General features: G+C 44.0%; 1 protein-coding gene across 1 annotated transcript in view; it reads left to right on the top strand.

Annotated features, from left to right (window-relative positions):
- Positions 1–21,496, top strand: part of adamts3 (ADAM metallopeptidase with thrombospondin type 1 motif, 3) — a 447,166-nt gene that overhangs the window by 140,009 nt on the left and 285,661 nt on the right. Inside the window, exons 6-7 of the mRNA XM_061981142.1 lie at positions 8,498–8,515; positions 10,046–10,075. Coding sequence (XP_061837126.1) covers positions 8,498–8,515; positions 10,046–10,075 — 48 coding nt within the window. The remainder of the gene's footprint in view (positions 1–8,497; positions 8,516–10,045; positions 10,076–21,496) is intronic.

Below are 21,496 nucleotides of genomic sequence, written 5' to 3'. Positions count from 1 at the left end.
TTTTCTTTTCACCCTGTGAAATGATTGCAACTGCTGAGCACCGCTGACCTAGAAACCCAAAGAAAAACGCCACGGTACAGCATGTACGGTTATATTTTTGCTTCATTCCTGTGAGAATCCTGTGTGTGACTGGGACTCGCCAATACTGTATCATCTCCTTCCCTTTCGTAGTCATCAGGTCTTGTCAGGCCGATAGTGCGTTCTTCACTCACGCTTTAAGTGAGAGATGAGGCAAAAACTAACCCAAACTGTAACCCACTGTATATCTCTGTGGAGGGGGGTGTGGCCTGCGGTCCTGCCGCGGAACGGAGTGTGCCAGGATGGGCCGTGTTATCTAATCACCTGTCGCCTTTATTAGCAGCAGCCGGTATGAGACACGTTGTTGGAGCTCGTCGACCCGGGGCGTTGGGTAAGCGTCAAAACGTGACACCTCATTTACCTAAATCCACACAGAACCGCACAGACCACACACCATGTGACTCTTCTATTACCCCTAACTACAGCCCATCCATCCATCCATCTTCTTCCGCTTATCCGAGGTCGGGTCGCGGGGGCAGCAGCCTAAGCAGAGAAGCCCAGACTTCCCTCTCCCCAGCCACTTCGTCCAGCTCTTCCTGTGGGACCCCGAGGCGTTCCCAGGCCAGCCGGGAGACATAGTCTTCCCAACGTGTCCTGGGTCTTCCCCGCGGCCTCCTACCGGTCGGACGTGCCCTAAACACCTCCCTAGGGAAGCGTTCGGGTGGCATCCTGACCAGATGCCCGAACCACCTCATCTGGCTCCTCTCGATGTGGAGGAGCAGCGGCTTTACTTTGAGCTCCCCCCGGATGGCAGAGCTTCTCACCCTATCTCTAAGGGAGAGCCCCGCCACCCGGCGGAGGAAACTCATTTCGGCCGCTTGTACCCGTGATCTTGTCCTTTCGGTCATAACCCAAAGCTCATGACCATAGGTGAGGATGGGAACGTAGATCGACCGGTAAATTGAGAGCTTTGCCTTCCGGCTCAGCTCCTTCTTCACCACAACGGATCGATACAGCGTCCGCATTACTGAAGACGCCGCACCGATCCGCCTGTCGATCTCACGATCCACTCTTCCCTCACTCGTGAACAAGACTCCGAGGTACTTGAACTCCTCCACTTGGGGCAAGATCTCCCCCCCAACCCGGAGATGGCACTCCACCCTTTTCCGGGCGAGAACCATGTACTCGGACTTGGAGGTGCTGATTCTCATCCCAGTCGCTTCACACTCAGCTGCGAACCGATCCAGTGAGAGCTGAAGATCCTGGCCAGATGAAGCCATCAGGACCACATCATCTGCAAAAAGCAGAGACCTAATCCTGCAGCCACCAAACCAGATCCCCTCAACGCCTTGACTGCGCCTAGAAATTCTGTCCATAAAAGTTATGAACAGAATCGGTGACAAAGGGCAGCCTTGGCGGAGTCCAACCCTCACTGGAAACGTGTCCGACTTACTACCGACTTACTACCTAACTACAGCATAGACTTTAATTCGTCCCGAACCACTTTGCGTTTGTGTTCGGGGAGTCTGTAGGGCCGAGACCGCACCATAACACCCGGGCTGGTCTCAAATGATGTTGGATGAGGTTCGTGTGGCCGGGCCGAGGGGAGAACACATCAGAAAAGTGGTGCCGCAGCTTGGCAACATCCGCTTTCTGCGCTAACGTGAGCTGATTATCACAGAGGATGAGGGAGGGCGAGGCAGAGCGCGGGATCTCCGGCCCGAACTCCTCCTCCTCCTCCTCCTCGACCACAGTCACCATGGAAAAAGGCTCCGCCTCCTTCCATGCTTTCAGCAGGTTGAGATGGTAAATTTGAGTGTCTCAGCCCCGGTCCGAGCGCCGGACCTCATAATCCACATCGTTTACTCGCCGTGTGACCACAAAGGGTCCTTGCCACTTGGCGAGTGAGCGATGTGGATTATGAGGTCGCTGTCTTCGAGGCCGGTCCTGGCCCACCCCGTTCCGCGGCAGGCCCGCATGCCACGCCCCCCTCCACAATCTCAAAATTACAGTACAGCCTTCACATTTAATGATAGCTTGTCAAGGTACCGTATTTTTCCGTCTATAAGGCGCACTTAAAATCCTTTCATTTTCTCAAAACTCAACAGTGCGCCTTATGACCCAGTGCGGAATCATTTTGGGTGTGCTTACCGACATTGAAGCTATTCTATTTGGTACACGGAGAAATGATAAGTGTGACCAGTAGATGGCAGTCACACATAAGAGATACGTGTAGACTGCAATATGATGGCAGTCTACACATAACAGATATGTGTAGACTGCAATATGACTCAAGTAAACAACACCAGAATGTTATATGTTCCATTAAAAATATAGATGTGAAAGTCTCCCTGCTGTGAGGTTTCTTGAGCCCGGTGTACAGGATTGAGCAAGTCTTTTATTGACATACACAAGTCTCGTTTGCTTTCCAGCAGTATATATTTTAGGACTTTTCAGCCCGGCGTGTCTTAGCTTTCTCGCTCCAACTCCAACAACGTGTCTCGTACCGGCTGCTGCTAATAAGGGCGGCAGGTGATTAGATAATCATCCCCAGCTGGGCAATCTACTCACCTGCCGCTGGCTTCGAGGCCGGGCAATACACACCCCATTCCTGCAGGAGGCGCGCCGACCACGCCCTCCCCCACAATAGAACATTACGATTATGATGAAGCATATTACGTAGCACTTGGTTTCACTGTAACCACAGTGGGAGGACAAGAAAAGACAGGTGTGTCGTTTCCTTGTAATGTTAATGAGCTTACAATGTGATGCAGAGGTATAGTTTTAACAGTTTTACAGACAAATAGTACTATTCATAGTCACGGTGGCCAGGGGCCGGGCGCAAAATATTTTCTTCTTTGAAAAAATAATTGAGAAGCACTGCTAACTTAACTATAACACGATGCATCCAGTCAGACTTATATAAATATATATATATTGTATTTTCCGGACTATAAGGCGCACTTAAAATCATTTTCTTTCCTCAAAACTCGACAGTGCGCCTAATGTACGAGATAATTCTGGTTTTTCTTACCGACCTCAAAGCTATTTTATTTGGTACATGGTGTAATGATAAGTGTGACGAGTAGATGGCAGTCAAACATAAGAGATATGTGTAGACTGCAAAATGACTCACGTAAACAAAACCAACATTTTATATGTTCCATTGGAAATATAGAACATTACACACGGCGCTCAAAAATCTATCAAATATTTTAGTACTGCTTTGGTAAGCTATGAAGCCACACCCCTTGATGGATTGTACTGTGCTTCAACATACCAGTATTATTATGGCGTGTGTATAAGGTAAGACGTATTATCTGCAGTTTTGTTTCGCAATATTATGCAAAAGCATTTTTTCATACCTTCTGGTACCTGCTGATCCGTATTTGGGATCTGCATAAGTCCTGAAAATGTAGTCCGTGGCGACACCGTAGTCGATAAGCTTCTTATTTTTCTCTACCTTCTTGTTATGGGACATTTATCCTCCGCTGTTGCCATTTCTAATATAAAGTAGTGTAAAGTTCTTACTTATATCTGTCAGTAAACCACAAGGAAGTGATCTACATATATAAATAATAATAATAATTCAAGCTGCAAGCAGCGATGGACGGGACCGACTTTGACGGCACATAAAATCCAAACCGGAGCAGTAATTAAAACTCTTTCATCAACTTGTTATTAGAAGGGTTCAATCTCTCTCCTGTGCTAGTTTGAAGCCGACACGACAAACGCGCTCAGAGGAGATAATGTTTGAAAAAAGGTCACCGGTTTTTACAAAACTTTTGTTTTGAAGGGGGAATTGCAAACTTCCTGTTGATTTTTGCGGGGGGCTGTCAATATATGAAATGTAGGTCTAAGTGAGACCTACATAGAGGTTTTTGTTCCATGTCTCTACGACATTCCTACTGGAAGTTACAGGCAGTTTTGTCAGTGTTTTCTTCCTAGGAGCAGTTTTGACTGTGTTTTCTTCCTAGGGGGCGCTAGAGCGCAATTTTGAGTTTTGGTGTTTTTTTTTTTTTTATTAGATCGCAATTTTTGCCAGTCCTGATGTGTGTGTCCAGTTTGGTGAGTTTTGAAGCATGTTAAGGGGGTCAAATTATAGCTCAACGAGGCAAAAGTGACTTTTTTTACAAAACTTTTGTTTTGAAGGGGGAATTGCAAACTTCCTGTTGATTTTTGCTGGGGGCTGTCAATATATGAAATGTAGGTCTAAGTGAGACCTACATAGAGGTTTTCATTTCATGTCTCTACGACATTCCTGCTGGAAGTTACAGGCAGTTTTGTCTGTGTTTTCTTCCTAGGAGCAGTTTTGTCTGTGTTTTCTTCCTAGGGGGCGCTAGAGCACAATTTTGAGTTTTGGTGTTAGTTTTTTTTTATTAGATCACAATTCTTGCCAGTCCTGATGTGTGTGTCCAGTTTGGTGAGTTTTGAAGCATGTTAAGGGGGTCAAATTATAGCTAAACGAGGCAAAAGTGACTTTTTTTTTTACAAAACTTTTGTTTTGAAGGGGGAATTGCAAACTTCCTGTTGATTTTTGCTGAAGGATGTCAGTGTATGAAATCTAGGTCTAAGTGAGACCTACATAGAGGTTTTTGTGTCATGTCTCTCCGACATTCCTAGTGGGAGTTACAGACAGTTTTGTCTGTGTTTTCTTCCTAAGGGGCGATAGAGCGCAATTTTGAGTTTTGGGGCTAGGTTTTTTGATTAGATCGCAACTTTCGCCAGTCCTGATGTGTGTGTCAAATATGGTGAGTTTTGAAGCATGTTAAGAGGGTCAAATTACAGCTCAAAAAGGTGGCGGAATAACAATAATAAAACCTTACAATTACAATAGGGTCCTCTGTCCCAATGGGACATTCGGTCCCTAATAACATGACCCCTTTAATGCGCCCTATAATCCGGTGCGCCTTTTGTATGAAAATAGACCCGACGAGACCCGCTCATCGGCAGTGCGCCTTATAATCCGGTGCGCCCTATGGTCCGGAAAATGCGGTATGTGCTTTTTTACACATACCGTACACTAAAATATATGCGGTATAAATCAAGTAAAACATCCATTTGTTCTCAAATTTCCATTGAAATCCTGTTAAGGTTGGAAGAAACACTTAAAAAAAAATCATAAAATTAAAAAGTGGTTAAAATGCACTCATTTACAACTCATTAGCATTACAGCTAAAAGCACCTTTAACCGCACTTTTAAACAGTCTTAAAGACCTACTGAAATGCGATTTTCTTATTTAAACGGGGATAGCAGGTCCATTCTATGTGTCATACTTGATCATTTCGCGATATTGCCATATTTTTGCTGAAAGGATTTAGTAGAGAACATCGACGATAAAGTTTGCAACTTTTGGTCGCTGATAAAAAAAGCCATGCCTGTACCGGAAGTAGCAGACGAGTAGCGTGACGTCACAGGTTGTGGAGCTCCTCACATCCGCACATTGTTTACAATCATGGCCACCAGCAGCGAGAGCGATTCGGACCGAGAAAGCGACGACTTCCCCATTAATTTGAGCGAGGATGAAAGATTTGTGGATGAGGAAAGTGAGAGTGAAGGACTAGAGGGCAGTGGGAGCGATTCAGATAGGGAAGATGCTGTGAGAGGCGGGTGGGACCTGATATTCAGCTGGTAATGACTAAAACAGTAAATAAACACAAGACATATATATACTCTATTAGCCACAACACAACCAGGCTTATATTTAATATGCCACAACTTAATCCCGCATAACAAACACCTCCCCTCTCCCGTCCATATAACCCGCCAATACAATTCAAACACCTGCACAACACACTCAATCCCACAGCCCAAAGTACCGTTCACCTCCCCAAAGTTCATACAGCACATATATTTCCTCAAAGTCCCCAAAGTTACGTACGTGACATGCACATAGCGGCACGCATGTACGGGCAAGCGATCAAATGTTTGGAAGCCGCAGCTGCATGCGTACTCACGGTACCACGTCTGCGCATCCAATTTAAAGTCCTCCTGGTAAGAGTCTCTGTTGTCCCAGTTCTCTACAGGCCAATGGTAAAGCTTGACTGCCATCTTCCGGGAATGTAAACAATGAAACACCGGCTGTGTTTGTGTTGCTGCAGTCGGCCGCAATACACCGCTTCCCACCTACAGCTTTCTTCTTTGCTGTCTCCATTGTTCATTGAACAAATTGCAAAAGATTCACCAACACAGATGTCCAGAATACTGTGGAATTTTGCGATGAAAACAGACGATTTAATAGCTGGCCACCATGCTGTCCCAAAATGTCCTCTACAATCCGTGACGTCATGCGCAGGCGTCATCATACCGAGACGTTTTCAGCAGGATATTCCGCGCGAAATTTAAAATTGCACTTAAGTAAGCCGGCCGTATTGGCATGTGTTGCAATGTTAAGATTTCATCATTGATATATAAACTATCAGACTGCGTGGTCGGTAGTAGTGAGTTTCAGTAGGCCTTTAATTCCACCGTCGCAATTCACAAGCACAATCATTGAGACACATTTAAAAAATTGTAAAATGTGGTCTTTGGCAGTAGATATGAATTGTTTAAATGATGTATTTCAAGATTCAAGATTGTTTATTGTCATATGCACAGTTAAACAGACAGTTTGCCGTACAATGAAAATCTTACTTTGCTAGTCCACCCTTCAACAAGTCACACGGTACTTAGCTAAAACAAAAATAAAAAATAAAAATAAAAACGTATATACAAGGTACAGTAGGTAACATAACATTATTGCACATTCTGATTGACAGTCAACAGTATAAATATGGAGGTGACATTTGGTCACAGGAGCAGTTAAAGTGTCTTTAGTGATCAAAGGTGAAAAGTGTCTACAGTGATGGTTCACAGTTCGGGGGTGGTCATGGTAGCTGTCTTTTGTTCAAAAAGATAAAAGTAAAATGGGGGGCTAGCATTCACAAGCCTGATGGCCTTGTGAATGCAGTCGCTGCTATTTGAATGAATAGTATAAATAAATATATACAGTCGCGATCAAAAGTTTACATACACTTGTCAAGAACATAATGTCATGGCTGTCTTGAGTTTCCAATCGTTCTCCTCCAAACATATTGCTGGGTATTGTGGCCAAACAGCTCAATTTTTGTTTCATCTGACATCACATGGACAAAGATAAGACCTTCTGGAGGAAAGTTCTGTGGTCAGATGAAACTAAAATTGAGCTGTTTGGCCACAATAGAGAAAAGGTCAGGCCTTTAATCCCAGGAACACCACCCCTACAGTCAAGCATGGTGGTGGTAGTATTATACTCTGGGCCTGTTCTGCTGCCAATGGAACTGGTGCTTTACAGAGAGTAAATGGGACAATGAAAAAGGAGGATTACCTCCAAATTCTTCAGGACAACCTAAAATCATCAGCCCGGAGGTTGGGTCTTGGGCGCAGTTGGGTGTTCCAACAGGACAATGACCCCAAACACACGTCAAAAGTGGTAAAGGAATTGCTAAATCGGGCTAGAATGAAGGTTTTAGAATGGCCTTCCCAAAGTCCTGACTTAAACGTGTGGACAATGCTGAAGAAACAAGTCAATGTCAGAAAAAAAACAATTTGAGCTGAACTGCACCAATTTTGTCAAGAGGAGTGGTCAGAAATTCAAGCAGAAGCTTGTGGATGGCTACCAAAAGCGCCTTATTGCAGTGAAACTTGCCAAGGGACATGTAAGCAAATATTAACATTGCTGTACGTATACTTTTGACCCAGCACATTTCCTCACATTTTCAGTAGACCCATAATAAATTCATAAAAGAACAAAACTTCATGAATGTTTTTTTGTGACCAACAAGTATGTGCTCCAATCACTCTATCACAAAAAAATAAGAGTTGTAGAAATGACTGGAAACTCAAGACAGCCATGACATTATGTTCTTTACAAGTGTATGTAAACTTTTGACCACACCTGTATAATATAATCATATAATATATACATTTTATATGTATTATATGTATATAACTATGTGTGTGTATATATATATATATATATATGTGTTATACATATATTATATATATATATATATGTTATATATTATATAGTATATATTATAGAAATATGTATATATTATATGTATATATCATATAAATAAATGGCCATTTGTGTGAGAGCAAGGTTAACGTTATCGTCCGCCATGTTTGTTTACATGTGACTGAATGGTTTGAAGGTTGCAGTGTAAATTGGATATTTCTGACTTCCCTCAAACGCAGCATGAGGTGTCCAGGGCACGATTGAATGTCACCTGCAATCTAATCCGTCTAACAGGTGTGTGTGCACACTTGCTAGTAAGCTCCGGAGGATAGATGGAGGTTGTCATGGCGATGGGAAATCAGGCATTACGGTACGAGGAGATGCCCTCCCCTCTCCAAAATGCCCTTATCAGACCCGACAAGCCGGCTGGGGCCTCCACCGTCTGCAGCTCTTGGATATTAGCTTCTACTTTCACATGTCGGTGGAAATATGAGCGAGAGAAACCCAACGTCTGAGAGGTATCAATGACCGTCGCCATCCGACGCGGTCCTGGAAAACATTTCTAAGAGGCGGCGGCGGCGACGCGGTAGTAGGACCGGCGAGAAGCGAGGGCGGTCGTCACAGTCGAAGCGGGGAAATGGGTGATTTATACTCGTCACACCGCTGTGCTAAGCAGAGTGGGGGCAGCCGAGGGCGGAGGAATTTGGTGAGAGGCGGCGGGGAGGAGGAACGTTTGAGGACGGGAGAAGACGCCGGCTGGTCCCTCGCCGTGACCGTGTCAATGCTGGGAGGGGAGCAACATACTACACCAGGAAACATGTCGGGGGGGGGGGGCCTAAAACACACATTTTAACATTTGGCAACTTCACTCTTTGGTGGAGAGAAGAATCTTCAAAGTAAAACAAAATGAAAGTGAAATGTTTATTGTTAAAAGAACGTCTGGACACACTTCTCATTCAATGCGTTTTATTTATTTTCAAGACTATTTACATTGTAGATTGTCACTGAAGGCATCATGTGGAGTTATGTACGTAACAAAAATTAAAATTAATTAAAATATAAAATTAAATTAAATTTAAAAAAAAAAATATATATATATACAGTGTATATATCCCTCCATCCATCCATCTTCTTCCGCTTATCCGAGGTCGGGTCGCGGGGGCAGCAGCCTAAGCAGGGAAGCCCAGACTTCCCTCTCCCCAGCCACTTCGTCTAGCGCTTCCTGTGGGACCTCGAGGCGTTCCCAGGCCAGCCGGGAGACATAGTCTTCCCAACGTGTCCTGGGTCTTCCCAACGTGTCCTGGGTCTTCCCCGCGGCCTCCTACCAGCCGGACGTGCCCTAAACACCTCCCTAGGGAGGCGTTCGATTGGCATCCTGATCAGATGCCCGAACCACCTCATCTGGCTCCTCTCGATGTGGAGGAGCAGCGGCTTTACTTTGAGCTCCTCCCGGATGGCAGAGCTTCTCACCCTATCTCTAAGGGAGAGCCCCGCCACCCGGCGGAGGAAACTCATTTCGGCCGCTTGTACGCGTGATCTTGTCCTTTCGGTCATAACCCAAAGCTCATGACCATAGGTGAGGATGGGAACGTAGATCGACCGGTAAATTGAGAGCTTTGCCTTCCGGCTCAGCTCCTTCTTCACCACAACGGATCGATACAGCGTCCGCATTACTGAAGACGCCGCACCGATCCGCCTGTCGATCTCACGATCCACTCTTCCCTCACTCGTGAACAAGACTCCGAGGTACTTGAACTCCTCCACTTGGGGCAAGATCTCCTCCCCAACCCGGAGATGGCACTCCACCCTTTTCCGGGCGAGAACCATGGACTCGGACTTGGAGGTGCTGATTCCCATCCCAGTCGCTTCACACTCAGCTGCGAACCGATCCAGTGAGATCCTGGCCAGATGAAGCCATCAGGACCACATCATCTGCAAAAAGCAGAGACCTAATCCTGCAGCCACCAAACCAGATCCCCTCAACGCTTTGACTGCGCCTAGAAATTCTGTCCATAAAAGTTATGAACAGAATCGGTGACAAAGGGCAGCCTTGGCGGAGTCCAACCCTCACTGGAAACGTGTCCGACTTACTGCCGGCAATGCGGACCAAGCTCTGACACTGATCATACAGGGAGCGGACCGCCACAATCAGACAGTCCGATACCCATACTCTCTGAGCACTCCCCACAGGACTTCCCGAGGGACACAAAACACATGTAGACTGGTTGGATAAACTCCCATGCACCCTCAAGGACCCTGCCGAGAGTATAGAGCTGGTCCACAGTTCCACGACCAGGACGAAAACCACACTGTTCCTCCTGAATCCGAGGTTCGACTCTCCGGCGTAGCCTCCTCTCCGGTACACCCGAATAGACCTTACCGGGAAGGCTGAGGAGTGTGATCCCACGATAGTTGGAACACACCCTCCGGTTCCCCTTCTTAAAGAGAGGAACCACCACCCCGGTCTGCCAATCCAGAGGTACCGCCCCCGATGTCCACGCGATGCTGCAGAGTCTTGTCAACCAAGACAGCCCCACAGCATCCAGAGCCCTAAGGAACTCCGGGCGGATCTCATCTACCCCCGGGGCCTTGCCACCGAGGAGCTTTTTAACTACCTCAGCAACCTCAGCCCCAGAAATAGGAGAGCCCACCACAGACTCCCCAGGCACTGCTTCCTCATAGGAATCTATATATATATATATGTAAATATTTAGGAAATAATAGAATCTATCAAATTATTTATTGGTAACAGTGGTTCTTAACCTTGTTGGAGGTACCGAACCCCACCAGTTTCATATGCGCATTCACCAAACCCTTCTTTAGTGAAAAATAAAAAGTTTATTTTTTCCAAATTCAAGACAGTTATATGATTTTTTTTACTGTTGCACAAAATGAACCGTGCATGAACATCACCTTGTTCAAAGAACAAAACCAACGCAGTGCATGAACTCACAATAAATTACACACCTGCAAATCAGTGTGACTTCTGCTGTTGCCGTATCCGTAATATGCCGATAGGGAGAAGTTTTTATGTACACGATGAGTCGGGTGTGGCTTGACCTACGCGGCAGAGGCTCCACCGAACCCCTGAGGCCGACTCACCGAACCCCTAGGGTTCGATCGAACCCATGTTAAGAACCACTGGTATAGAAGCATCCTGGCTATAACTGGAACATTTACATTTACCTACTCAGTGGCCTAGTGGTTAGAGTGTCCGCCCTGAGATCGGTAGGTTGGGAGTTCAAACCCCGGCCGAGTCATACCAAAGACTATAAAAATGGGACCCATTACCTCTCTGCTTGGCACTCAGCATCAAGGGTTGGAATTGGGGGTTAAATCACCGAAAATCATTCCCGGGCGTGACCAACGCTGCTGCTCACTGCTCCTCTCACCTCCCAGGGGGTGATCAAGGGTGATGGGTCAAATGCAGAGGACACATTTCACCACACCTTGTGTGTGTGTGTGACAATCATTGGTACTTTAACTTATTAACTATATATTAAGTGAAACAAGATAAATTCTTATTTGATTCTTAATTGATAAAAAATAAAAAAAATCGATATAAAACAATTATATATATATATATATATATATATATATATATATATATATATATATATATATATATATATATATATATATATTACAGGCCACAAGTTTGGACATACCTTCTCATTCAATGTGTTTTCTTTATTTTCATGACTATTTACATTGTAGATTGTCACTGAAGGCATCAAAACTATGAATGAACACATGTGGAGTTATGTACTTAACAAAAAAAGGTGAAATAACTGAAAACACGTTTTATGTTCTAGTTCAGGGGTCGGGAACCTTTTTGGCTGAGAGAGCCATGAAAGCCAAATATTTTCAAATGTATTTCCGTGAGAGCCATATAATATTTTTTTAACACTGAATACAACTAAATGCGTGCATTTTTAAGTAAGACCAACATTTTTAGAGTATAATAAGTCTCTTATTCTTTATAATAACATTGTTATTCTGAAGCTAACCAATAATAAATAAAATACTTCTTATCATTAATGCGACTTCTTGAACAGGTGCGGTAGAAAACGGATGGATGGATTAAAATGCATGAGAACGTTTTATAATTTGAACGTTATTTTTAACACTGTGATTACCAGCTGAATTATTCATTACTTATCGTGTTAAGCAATGGCAGATAAGATTGATCTGAGAGCCAGATGCAGTCATCAAAAGAGCCACATCTGGCTCGAGAACCATAGGTTCCCTTCCCCTGTTCTAGTTTCTGCAAAATAGCCACCCTTTGCTCTGATTACCGCTTTGCACACTCTTGGCATTCTCTCAAGAGGTTTTCACTTCACAGGTGTGCCTTATCAGGGTTGATTAGTGGAAATTCTTGCTTTAAGGGGTTCGGACCATCAGTTGTGTTGTGAATGAGAAGGTGCGTCCAAAGTTTTGGCCAGTGCTTTAGAGTAGTCAGGGTACAGCAGTGATGTCAAAGTCAATGATCAATGAATGATCTATTAGTATTAGAACCGGCCCGCAGGCCACAGCCGCCTGCTGCTGTTTTGCACGCACCAATACTCCATCAGTGTTGGCGCTAGGAATTTTCAAAAGGGGGTCCCAGGGACCACATCAAGTCATACAAATGGGGTCCCACAGTACATTTTTGGGGTCCCAATTTTTTGTAAGTAAATGTATGCATTATCCTGTTATATCTCACATTCTATATCGTGTTTTGGAAAAAAGGTTGTCATAAACGTTACTTAATTCATTTAAAATAAAATAATACAAAAGAAACCACATTATTATGCATATGTATTCAGTTATAAACATTCATTCACTTTCTTCTTTCCTTCATGGATCTAAACTTTACCGCTGCCGATATTTTTTTCTATATTTTTATTGTAATATTTTCAGAATGTGTTTGTTCTATTTTTGGCCAAAGTAAGACAAAGAAAACAATATTAAGTTGTGTTTATTTTTTTAGTTTTATTGCCATGATTTTAATAGTCCGGCCCGCGTGTGCACAGATTTTCCTCCATGCGGCCCCTGAGCTAAAATGAGTTTACCACCCCTTATCAAACCTGTTTGATTAAGACATTCGTTATGCAAGCTAATTAATTACTTTACGTGCGTTACAACGCCGTCACTAATACGTTTGATGCAACGTGGCTTCCTACGTTTGATGTGGTTGTATGTCAACAAGAGAGCTTCAGAAAGACATCAGGTTCAATACAGGAAATATCTTAAGATGGACTTGAAATTAAATAGGAAAAGGCAACATCACACAGCAAATAACACACAACTTGTAAGTACACGCACACGCACAGTACAACTTTGAGGGAGTAATGAACAAAAAAATCAATGATTGAAGTCACGAGCTTGCAATCCTGTGGACAAGGAGACCACAGCCATCGACGCGCTAGCACAATCCAGTGAACATATTCAACAGGGCTACTGTGACTGCCAGCAAACACAGCTGAGCTCATGCTGCTCTGTCTGGACGCTGACAGTCACTTAGCAACTGTCAAGACTTGGACTATGGCGTGGTTTGTTCTCCCGTGGTGCAAATGAACATTTGGACCAGACATGGCGTGAAGGTGAAGACATTATTTATTTTACACTAACAAAGGAACACAAAGCGCGCTCAAGGCGGAAGTACAAACTTGACTAACGAAACAAAAAGACTTGCACGTGGGCAAAAAACTATATACATGAACAAAAGTCGCTAACTGTGGCATGAATAGAAAAAACTTACTTGACATGGCATGAAGTGCGCAGAGGTAAACAGAATGAGAAGCAGAAAGTCAGGGGTATGATGTCACCAGAAAGACAAACTGAAAACACTGAACTTAAATACTACAGGCGTGATTAACGAAAACAGGTGCGTGACTCAAAACGTGAAACAGGTGCGTGACGTGACAGGGGAAAACTAATGGGTTGCTATGGTGACAATCAAGAGTGCACAATGAGTCCAAACGTGGAACAGGTGAAACTAATGGGGTAATTATGGAAACAAGACAAGGGAGTGAAAAGCCAGAAACTAAAGAGTCCTATAACTAAACAAAACATGACTTAAAACAAAACATGATTACACAGACATGACAGCAACAAACTCTGGTTTCATAAAATGCCTCAACTGCATATGCCAGATATTTAAAATTGTATTTTTTTAAGCAACACAATAATTACTTCCCCTAATAACTAATTGTATTTATTAAAAAATAATAATGTTAATAATTCAATTAACTATAATATAATTTTTTTTTAACTGAATTTCCCAACAATGATTTTCACTCAATTTATCATATTTATCAAAGAGTTTTTCTTTGTTTAGTTTGGTTCTTTACTACCTATTAGCTAGTTTTAGCCTACACACCAGTAATATATAGAGATGCTTCCATGGTAAAAGTGCAATTTCAATGTTACATGCATTCATAAGAAGAAAGAATAAGGTTATTTCAACAATGTGTTTTATTCGATTACTCTAACAAATCAATTAAATGATTACGTTGGGATATTTACAAACACGCACATTTTCCATGTCAGACTTTGGTCTCCTATATTAGACTCCACATGTGTGTTGTTTTTTATTAAGTTGTCTCCTTCATTACATCCCTCTCACTTGGCAGCTATGTTATTAATATCCCTTTTTTTGTACTCCGGTATGGGCGCTATCTTTACTTTGAAGCCCTAGGATGTATTACCATTTGCGGGGAAAACACGCTGCAAAGTCTGCGAAGTCATTTACAGTACGTGCCTGTCTGCGGCGCCCGACTTTCTTTAATGAACTGCTGTGACACTCGGCAATAACGATGACGGCAAATTGATCCTTCTGGTTGTCATTCGCAGTGGAATTTACATTTAACTTTGGACCACAGAAGGCAGTGTACAGGAGGGAAGGGATTCATATGGCCCCATTTCATGGGAGGTGGTTAATCCTTTTGCAATGCAGTCTGCAGAAAATGTTGGAAAGCGACACTATGTAGCAACTGACGCTGTGGACAAAGTTGGAATTGCTGTTTTAATCTCGTTTTAAAGGCCTACTAAAACCCACTACTACCGACCACGCAGTCTGATAGTTTATATATCAATGATGAAATCTTAACATTGCAACACATGCCAATACGGCCGGGTTAGCTTACTAAAGTGCAATTTTAAATTTTGCGCGAAATATCTTGCTGAAAACGTCTCGGTATGATGACGCCTGCATGTGACGTCACGGATTGTAGAGGACATTTTGGGACAGCATGGTGGCCAGCTATTAAGTCGTCTGTTTTCATCGCAAAATTCCACAGTATTCTGGACATCTGTGTTGGTGAATCTTTTGCAATTTGTTCAATGAACAATGGAGACAGCAAAGAAGAAAGCTGTAGGTGGGAAGCGGTGTATTGCGGCAGGTGTTGTGCCGGATAACGCACCCCCGCCGTAGAATGCACCCCCTGACTGTTGTGCCGGATAACACAGCCGGTGTTTCATTGTTTACATTCCCGAAAGATGACAGTCAAGCTTTACCATTGGCCTGTGGAGAACTGGGACAACAGAGACTCTTACCAGGAGGACTTTGAGTTGGATACGCAGACGCGGTACCGTGAGTACGCATGCAGCTGCGGCTTCCAAACATTTCATCGCTTGCCCGTACGTGCGTTCCGCTATGTGCTTGTCACATACGTAACTTTGGGGACTTTAGGAAATATATGTGCTGTATGAACTTTGGGGAGGTGAACGGTACTTTGGGCTGTGGGATTGAGTGTGTTGTGCAGGTGTTTGAGTTGTATTGGCGGGTTATATGGACGGGAGGGGGGAGGTTTTTGTTATGCGGGATTAATTTGTGGCATATTAAATATAAGCCTGGTTGTGTTGTGGCTAATAGAGTATATATATGTCTTGTGTTTATTTACTGTTTTAGTCATTCCCAGCTGAATATCAGGTCCCACCCGCCTCTCACAGCATCTTCCCTATCTGAATCGCTCCCACTGCCCTCTAGTCCTTCACTCTCACTTTCCTCATCCACAAATCTTTCATCCTCGCTCAAATTAATGGGTAAATCGTCACATTCTCGGTCCGAATCGCTCTCGCTGCTGGTGGCCATGATTGTAAACAATGTGCAGATGTGATGAGCTCCACAACCTGTGACGTCACGCTACTCGTTTCCTACTTCCGGTACAGGCAAGGCTTTTTTATCAGCGACCAAAAGTTGCGAACTTTATCGTCGATGTTCTCTATTAAATCCTTTCAGCAAAAATATGGCAATATCGCCAAATGATCAAGTATGACACATAGAATGGACCTGCTATCCCCGTTTAAATAAGAAAATCGCATTTCAGTAGGCCTTTAAGTATAGTGTTTTGACCAAAATGTATTTTGCATTGCATTTTTGTATTTGTATTTTATTATATATAAACATGTGTGACTGCCATCTACTGGTCACACTTATCATTTCACCATGTACCAAATAAAATAGTTTTGAGGTCGGTAAGCGCAACCAGAATGTTTCCGTACATTAGGCGCACCGGGTTATAAGGCGCCCTGTCGAGTTTTGAGAAAATGAAAGGATTTTAAGTGCGCCTTATAGTCGGAAAAATACGGTACTTTAGATTTGAATCGACAAAAATGACTTGAATTGTTGAGGAATGTAATCGACTATAACTATATTAATTTAGATGACTACAATATGGCTAAAGCTAAAATACATTTTGGTCAAAACACTATATTTAAAACGAGATTAAAACCAAATGAACACTGGTTTTGTGGCAATAATGTTCCCCTTTAATGAAATGCAAATGTGTTGATACTCGGGATATCGCCCTGTCTCTGCTTTGTCTGCGTCACGGCACTCGATGTTCGGCCTTGGCAGTCAGCGGGCCGATTCTGGAAACAAACACTGATACGAGACTGGCTTTGCACAGATAGAAAAAGTACAACTTCAGCACAATTGGTAATAACTATAGCAACGGCCCTTGATGTTGCAGAAAAAAGACCATATATTTTTTCAACCGATTTCCGAACTCTAAATTGGTGAATTTTGGCGAATTAAACGCCTTTCTAATATTCGCTCTCGGAGCGATGGCGTCACATTGGGAAGCAATCCGCCATTTTCTCAAACACCGAGTCAAATCAGCTCTGTTATTTTCTGTTTTTTCGACTGTTTTCTGTACCTTGGAGACATCATGTCTCGTCGGTGTGTTGTCGGAGGGTGTAACAACACGAACAGGGACGGATTCAAGTTGCACCAGTGGCCCAAAGATGCGAAAGTGGCAAGAAATTGGACGTTTGTTCCGCACACTTTACCGACGAAAGCTATGCTACGACAGAGATGGCAAGAATGTGTGGATATCCTGCGACACTCAAAGCAGATGCATTTCCAACGATAAAGTCAAAGAAATCTGCCGCCAGACCCCCATTGAATCTGCCGGAGTGTGTGAGCAATTCAGGGACAAAGGGCCTCGGTAGCACGGCAAGCAATGGCGGCAGTTTGTTCCAGCAGACGAGCGAGCTATCGACCCTAGCTTCCCTGGCCTGCTGACATCAACTCCAAAACTGGACAGATCAGCTTTCAGGAAAAGAGCGCGGATGAGGGTATGTCTACAGAATATATTAATTGATGAAAATTGGGCTGTCTGCACTCTCAAAGTGCATGTTGTTGCCAAATGTATTTCATATGCTGTAAACCTAGTTCATAGTTGTTAGTTTTCTTTAATGCTAAACAAACACATACCAATCGTTGGTTAGAAGGCGATCGCCGAATTCGTCCTCGCTTTCTCCCGTGTCGTTTTCGTCGGTTTCGCTTGCATACGGTTCAAACCGATATGGCTCAATAGCTTCAGTTTCTTCTTCAATTTCGTTTTCGCTACCTGCCTCCACACTACAACCATCCGTTCCAATACATTCGTAATCTGTTGAATCACTTAAGCCGCTGAAATCCGAGTCTGAATCCGAGCTAATGTCGCTATAGCTTGCTGTTCTTTCCGCCATGTTTGTTTGTGTTGGCTTCACTATGTGACGTCACAGGAAAATGGACGGGTGGTTAAAATCAGGCACTTTGAAGCTTTTTTTAGGGATATTGCGTGATGGGTAAAATTTTGAAAAAAACTTCGAAAAATATAATAAGCCACTGGGAACTGATTTTTAATGGTTTTAACCCTTCTGAAATTGTGATAATGTTCCCCTTTAAGCATACGAGTTGTGTGATAATATAAACATAATTATTCTAACACTCTGCTGCCCTCTGGTGCCTAAAGTGGATAGTGCAGCCCTCCAATTCGTCAGGTAATCCACGACGAACCTCCGTCCTACCTCCATGAAGTCCGATATGTGTAGAGTTATCACGGGAAGATGTATTTGTCCTCCTTTCTCTCCCAGGAACAAATGACATAGCTTTGAAGTCCTCCCCGCTGCAGGTGGAACGCCATCAAAAAGCGGCGCTGCAGGGTAGTAAGAAGGACTAAATAACCTGAAAAGCACACAGAGCGCGTCAGCAGTGTGAGTGAAGCCTCTGCTTCATCTCCTTTTTGTTGCTGGGCCTGATGGAAACAAAGATTGTGAAAAAGATCTTTTCCACATTGTGCCATGACTTCACTTTCCGTCTCAAACCTGGAGCTAATTAGCCCGCCAAGGAAGGAGGAGGAGGATGGAAAAGCCTCTGCGTGCATGGAGAGATATTATGAAACAGATTATCCAACTCTCCGGAGATTCATCACTGCAGTCTTCTTCTCAATTGGCCAAAACTCTCTTTGATAAATGGACTCTTTTAACATTAGACTTAATTCATTCTGCCTCTTTGTCTAAGTGTCTGTTGTGTCCATCTGTCTGTCTGTGTGCCTGTCTATATGTCTGTCCGTCCACCTTTCCATCTGTCTGTCCATTCATTCATTATCGATCTGTCCATTTACCTGTCTGTCTGTCCATTCATCCATCAGTCTGCTTATCCGTCTGTCTTTTTGTCTGTTTACCTGTTTTTTTGTCCCTCTGTCTGCCGGTTTATCTGTCCATCTGTTCGTCCAACTATCTATCCGTCTGTCTGTTCCCACGACTATCCATCCATCTGTTTACCTGTCTGCCTGTCTATCTGTCCATCTGTACGTCCAACTAACTATTCGTCTGTCCGTCCATCCTTCGTCCATGTACCTGTCTGTCCGTCCATTCATCCATCAGTCTGATTATCTGTCTGTCTTTTTGTCTGTTGACCTGTTTTTTTTGTACCTCTGTCCATCTATTTGTTTACCGGTCTGCCTGTCTGTCTGTCCATCTGTACGTCCAACTATCTATCCCTCTGTCTGTCCCTCCGTCCATCCATCCGTCTATTCCCCTGTCTGCCTGTCTATCTGTCCATCTGTACGTCCAACTATCTATCCGTCAGTCTGTACCCCCGTCCATCCATCCATTTGTTTACCTGTCTGCCCTGTCTATCTGTCCATCTGTTCGTCCAACTGTCTATCCGTCTGTCTGTACCTCCGTCTATCCATCCAGCTGTTTACCTGTCTGCCTGTCTATCTGTCCATCGGTTCGTTCACCTATCTATCTATCTATCTGTACCCCTTTCTATCCATCCATTTGTTTACCTGTCTGCCCTGTCTATCTGTCCATCTGTTCGTCCAACTATCTATCCGTCTGTCTGTTCCCACGTCTATGCATTCATCTGTTTACCTGTCTGCCTGTCTATCTGTCCATCTGTTCGTCCAACTATCTATCTGTCTGTCTGTACCCCCCTCCGTCCATCCATCCATCTGTTCACCTGTCTGCCTGTCCATCTGTTCGTCCAACTTTCTATCCGTCTGTCTGTTCCCACAACTATCCATCTATCTGTTTACCTGTCTGCCTGTCTATCAGTCCATCTGTTTGTCCAACTATCTATCCGTCTGTCCGTCCATTCATCCATCAATCTGATTATCTTTCTGTCTTTTTGTCTGTTGACCTGTTTTTTTGTACCTGTGTCCATCCATTTGTTTACCGGTCTGCCTGTCTATCTGTCCATCTGTTCGTCCAACTGACTATCCATCTGTCTTTCCCACCGTCTATCCATCCATTTGTTTACCTGTCTGCTTATCTATCTGCCCATCTGTTCGTCCAACTATCTTATCAATCTGTCTGTCTATCCGTCCATCCATCCATCTGTTCACCCGTCTGCCTGTCTATCTGTCCATCTGTTCGTCCAACTATCTGTCAATCTGTCCGTCCCCACGTCTATCCATCCATCTGTTTACCGGTCTGCCTGTCTATCTGTCCATCTGTTCGTCTCCACATCCATCCATCCAACCATATATCCGTCTGTCCGTTCCTCCGTTCATTCATCTGTCCATATGCCTATCTGCCCATCCAGTCGGATTACCTGTCTATCAGCCATTTTTTTCTGTCCACTGCATCCATCCATCCATTTGTTTACCGGTTTGCCTGTCTATCAGTCCATCTATCCCTCCAACTATCTATCCGTCTGTCTGTCCCCCCCGTCTATCCATTCATCTGTTCACCGGTCTGCTTGTCTATCAGTCCATCTGTTCATCCCTACATCCATTCATCTGTTTGTCCAACTATTTGACCGTCTGTCCGTCCATCCATTCATTCATCAGTCTATTAGCCTTTTTTTCCCCTGTCCACTGCATCCATCCATCCACCTGTTTAGCTGCCTTTCTATCTATCTGTGCGTCTGTTCGTCTCTGCATCCATCCGTCTGTTTCTCTATCTGTCCATCTACCTGTCTGTGTGGCCATTCATCCATTAGTCTGATTAGCTATCTGTCTATTTGTCGGTCAACCCGTTTTTCTGTTCCGACACCCAACGTTCATCCCTCTGTTGGTCTACCTATCTTTTTGTCTATCTGCCTGTCTGCTTGCCTTTCTGTCCTTCCATCCATCTGCCTGTTTACCGATCTACCTGTTGGTCCGCCTGTGCACTGGTCTATTTGTCTATCTATCCGGCCATTCGCCCATCAGTCTGTGATTACCTGCCTGACTCTTTGTCCCTATCTGTGTGTCTGTTTACCATTCTACATCTATTGTCTTATCTGTCCTTATGTCCATCCATCCGCCTGTTTACCTGTCCGCCTGTCTGTCTGTTCGTCCCTACATCCATCCATTCGTCTACTCGTTTGTCCATTTATCTATTTTTCTGTCTGTTCCTATGTCCATCCATCTGTCTGTCGAGCCATCTGTCGGTCCTTGGTGGTGCGCAATGTCTTCTATTTACCTTGGACCAGACCTGTTTACCAAAGTATGATCACAGCTTCAGTTAGTGTGAGCAGACTATTTTACTGAATACACAATTTCCCTGAGTCCTATTGTCCCGATAAAGGACAGTCCTCTTTGTAAGACTTTGCAGCCGTATTAGTGTCACCTCACAGTTTCCATCAGCTGACTCGGTGTGGTTCTTGCCAGCTTTTCCCAGCAGACGAGACATGCAGCAACGGAGGAAGAAATGTGTTCCATTCACAAGTGTCCTCAGAGGCTGGCTAGCGTCCGCACCTTTAAGGTCGTGACATTTCTTTCAGTTTGATCAGTTGTTTTGCTCGGCCTTTTCTG

The sequence above is a fragment of the Nerophis lumbriciformis genome, linkage group LG20 (genome assembly GCF_033978685.3).
Source record: "Nerophis lumbriciformis linkage group LG20, RoL_Nlum_v2.1, whole genome shotgun sequence".
Classification (NCBI taxonomy): Eukaryota; Metazoa; Chordata; class Actinopteri; order Syngnathiformes; family Syngnathidae; genus Nerophis; species Nerophis lumbriciformis.
Note: the sequence above shows the minus strand (reverse complement) of the source record. Positions and strands in the feature narration are given on the sequence as shown.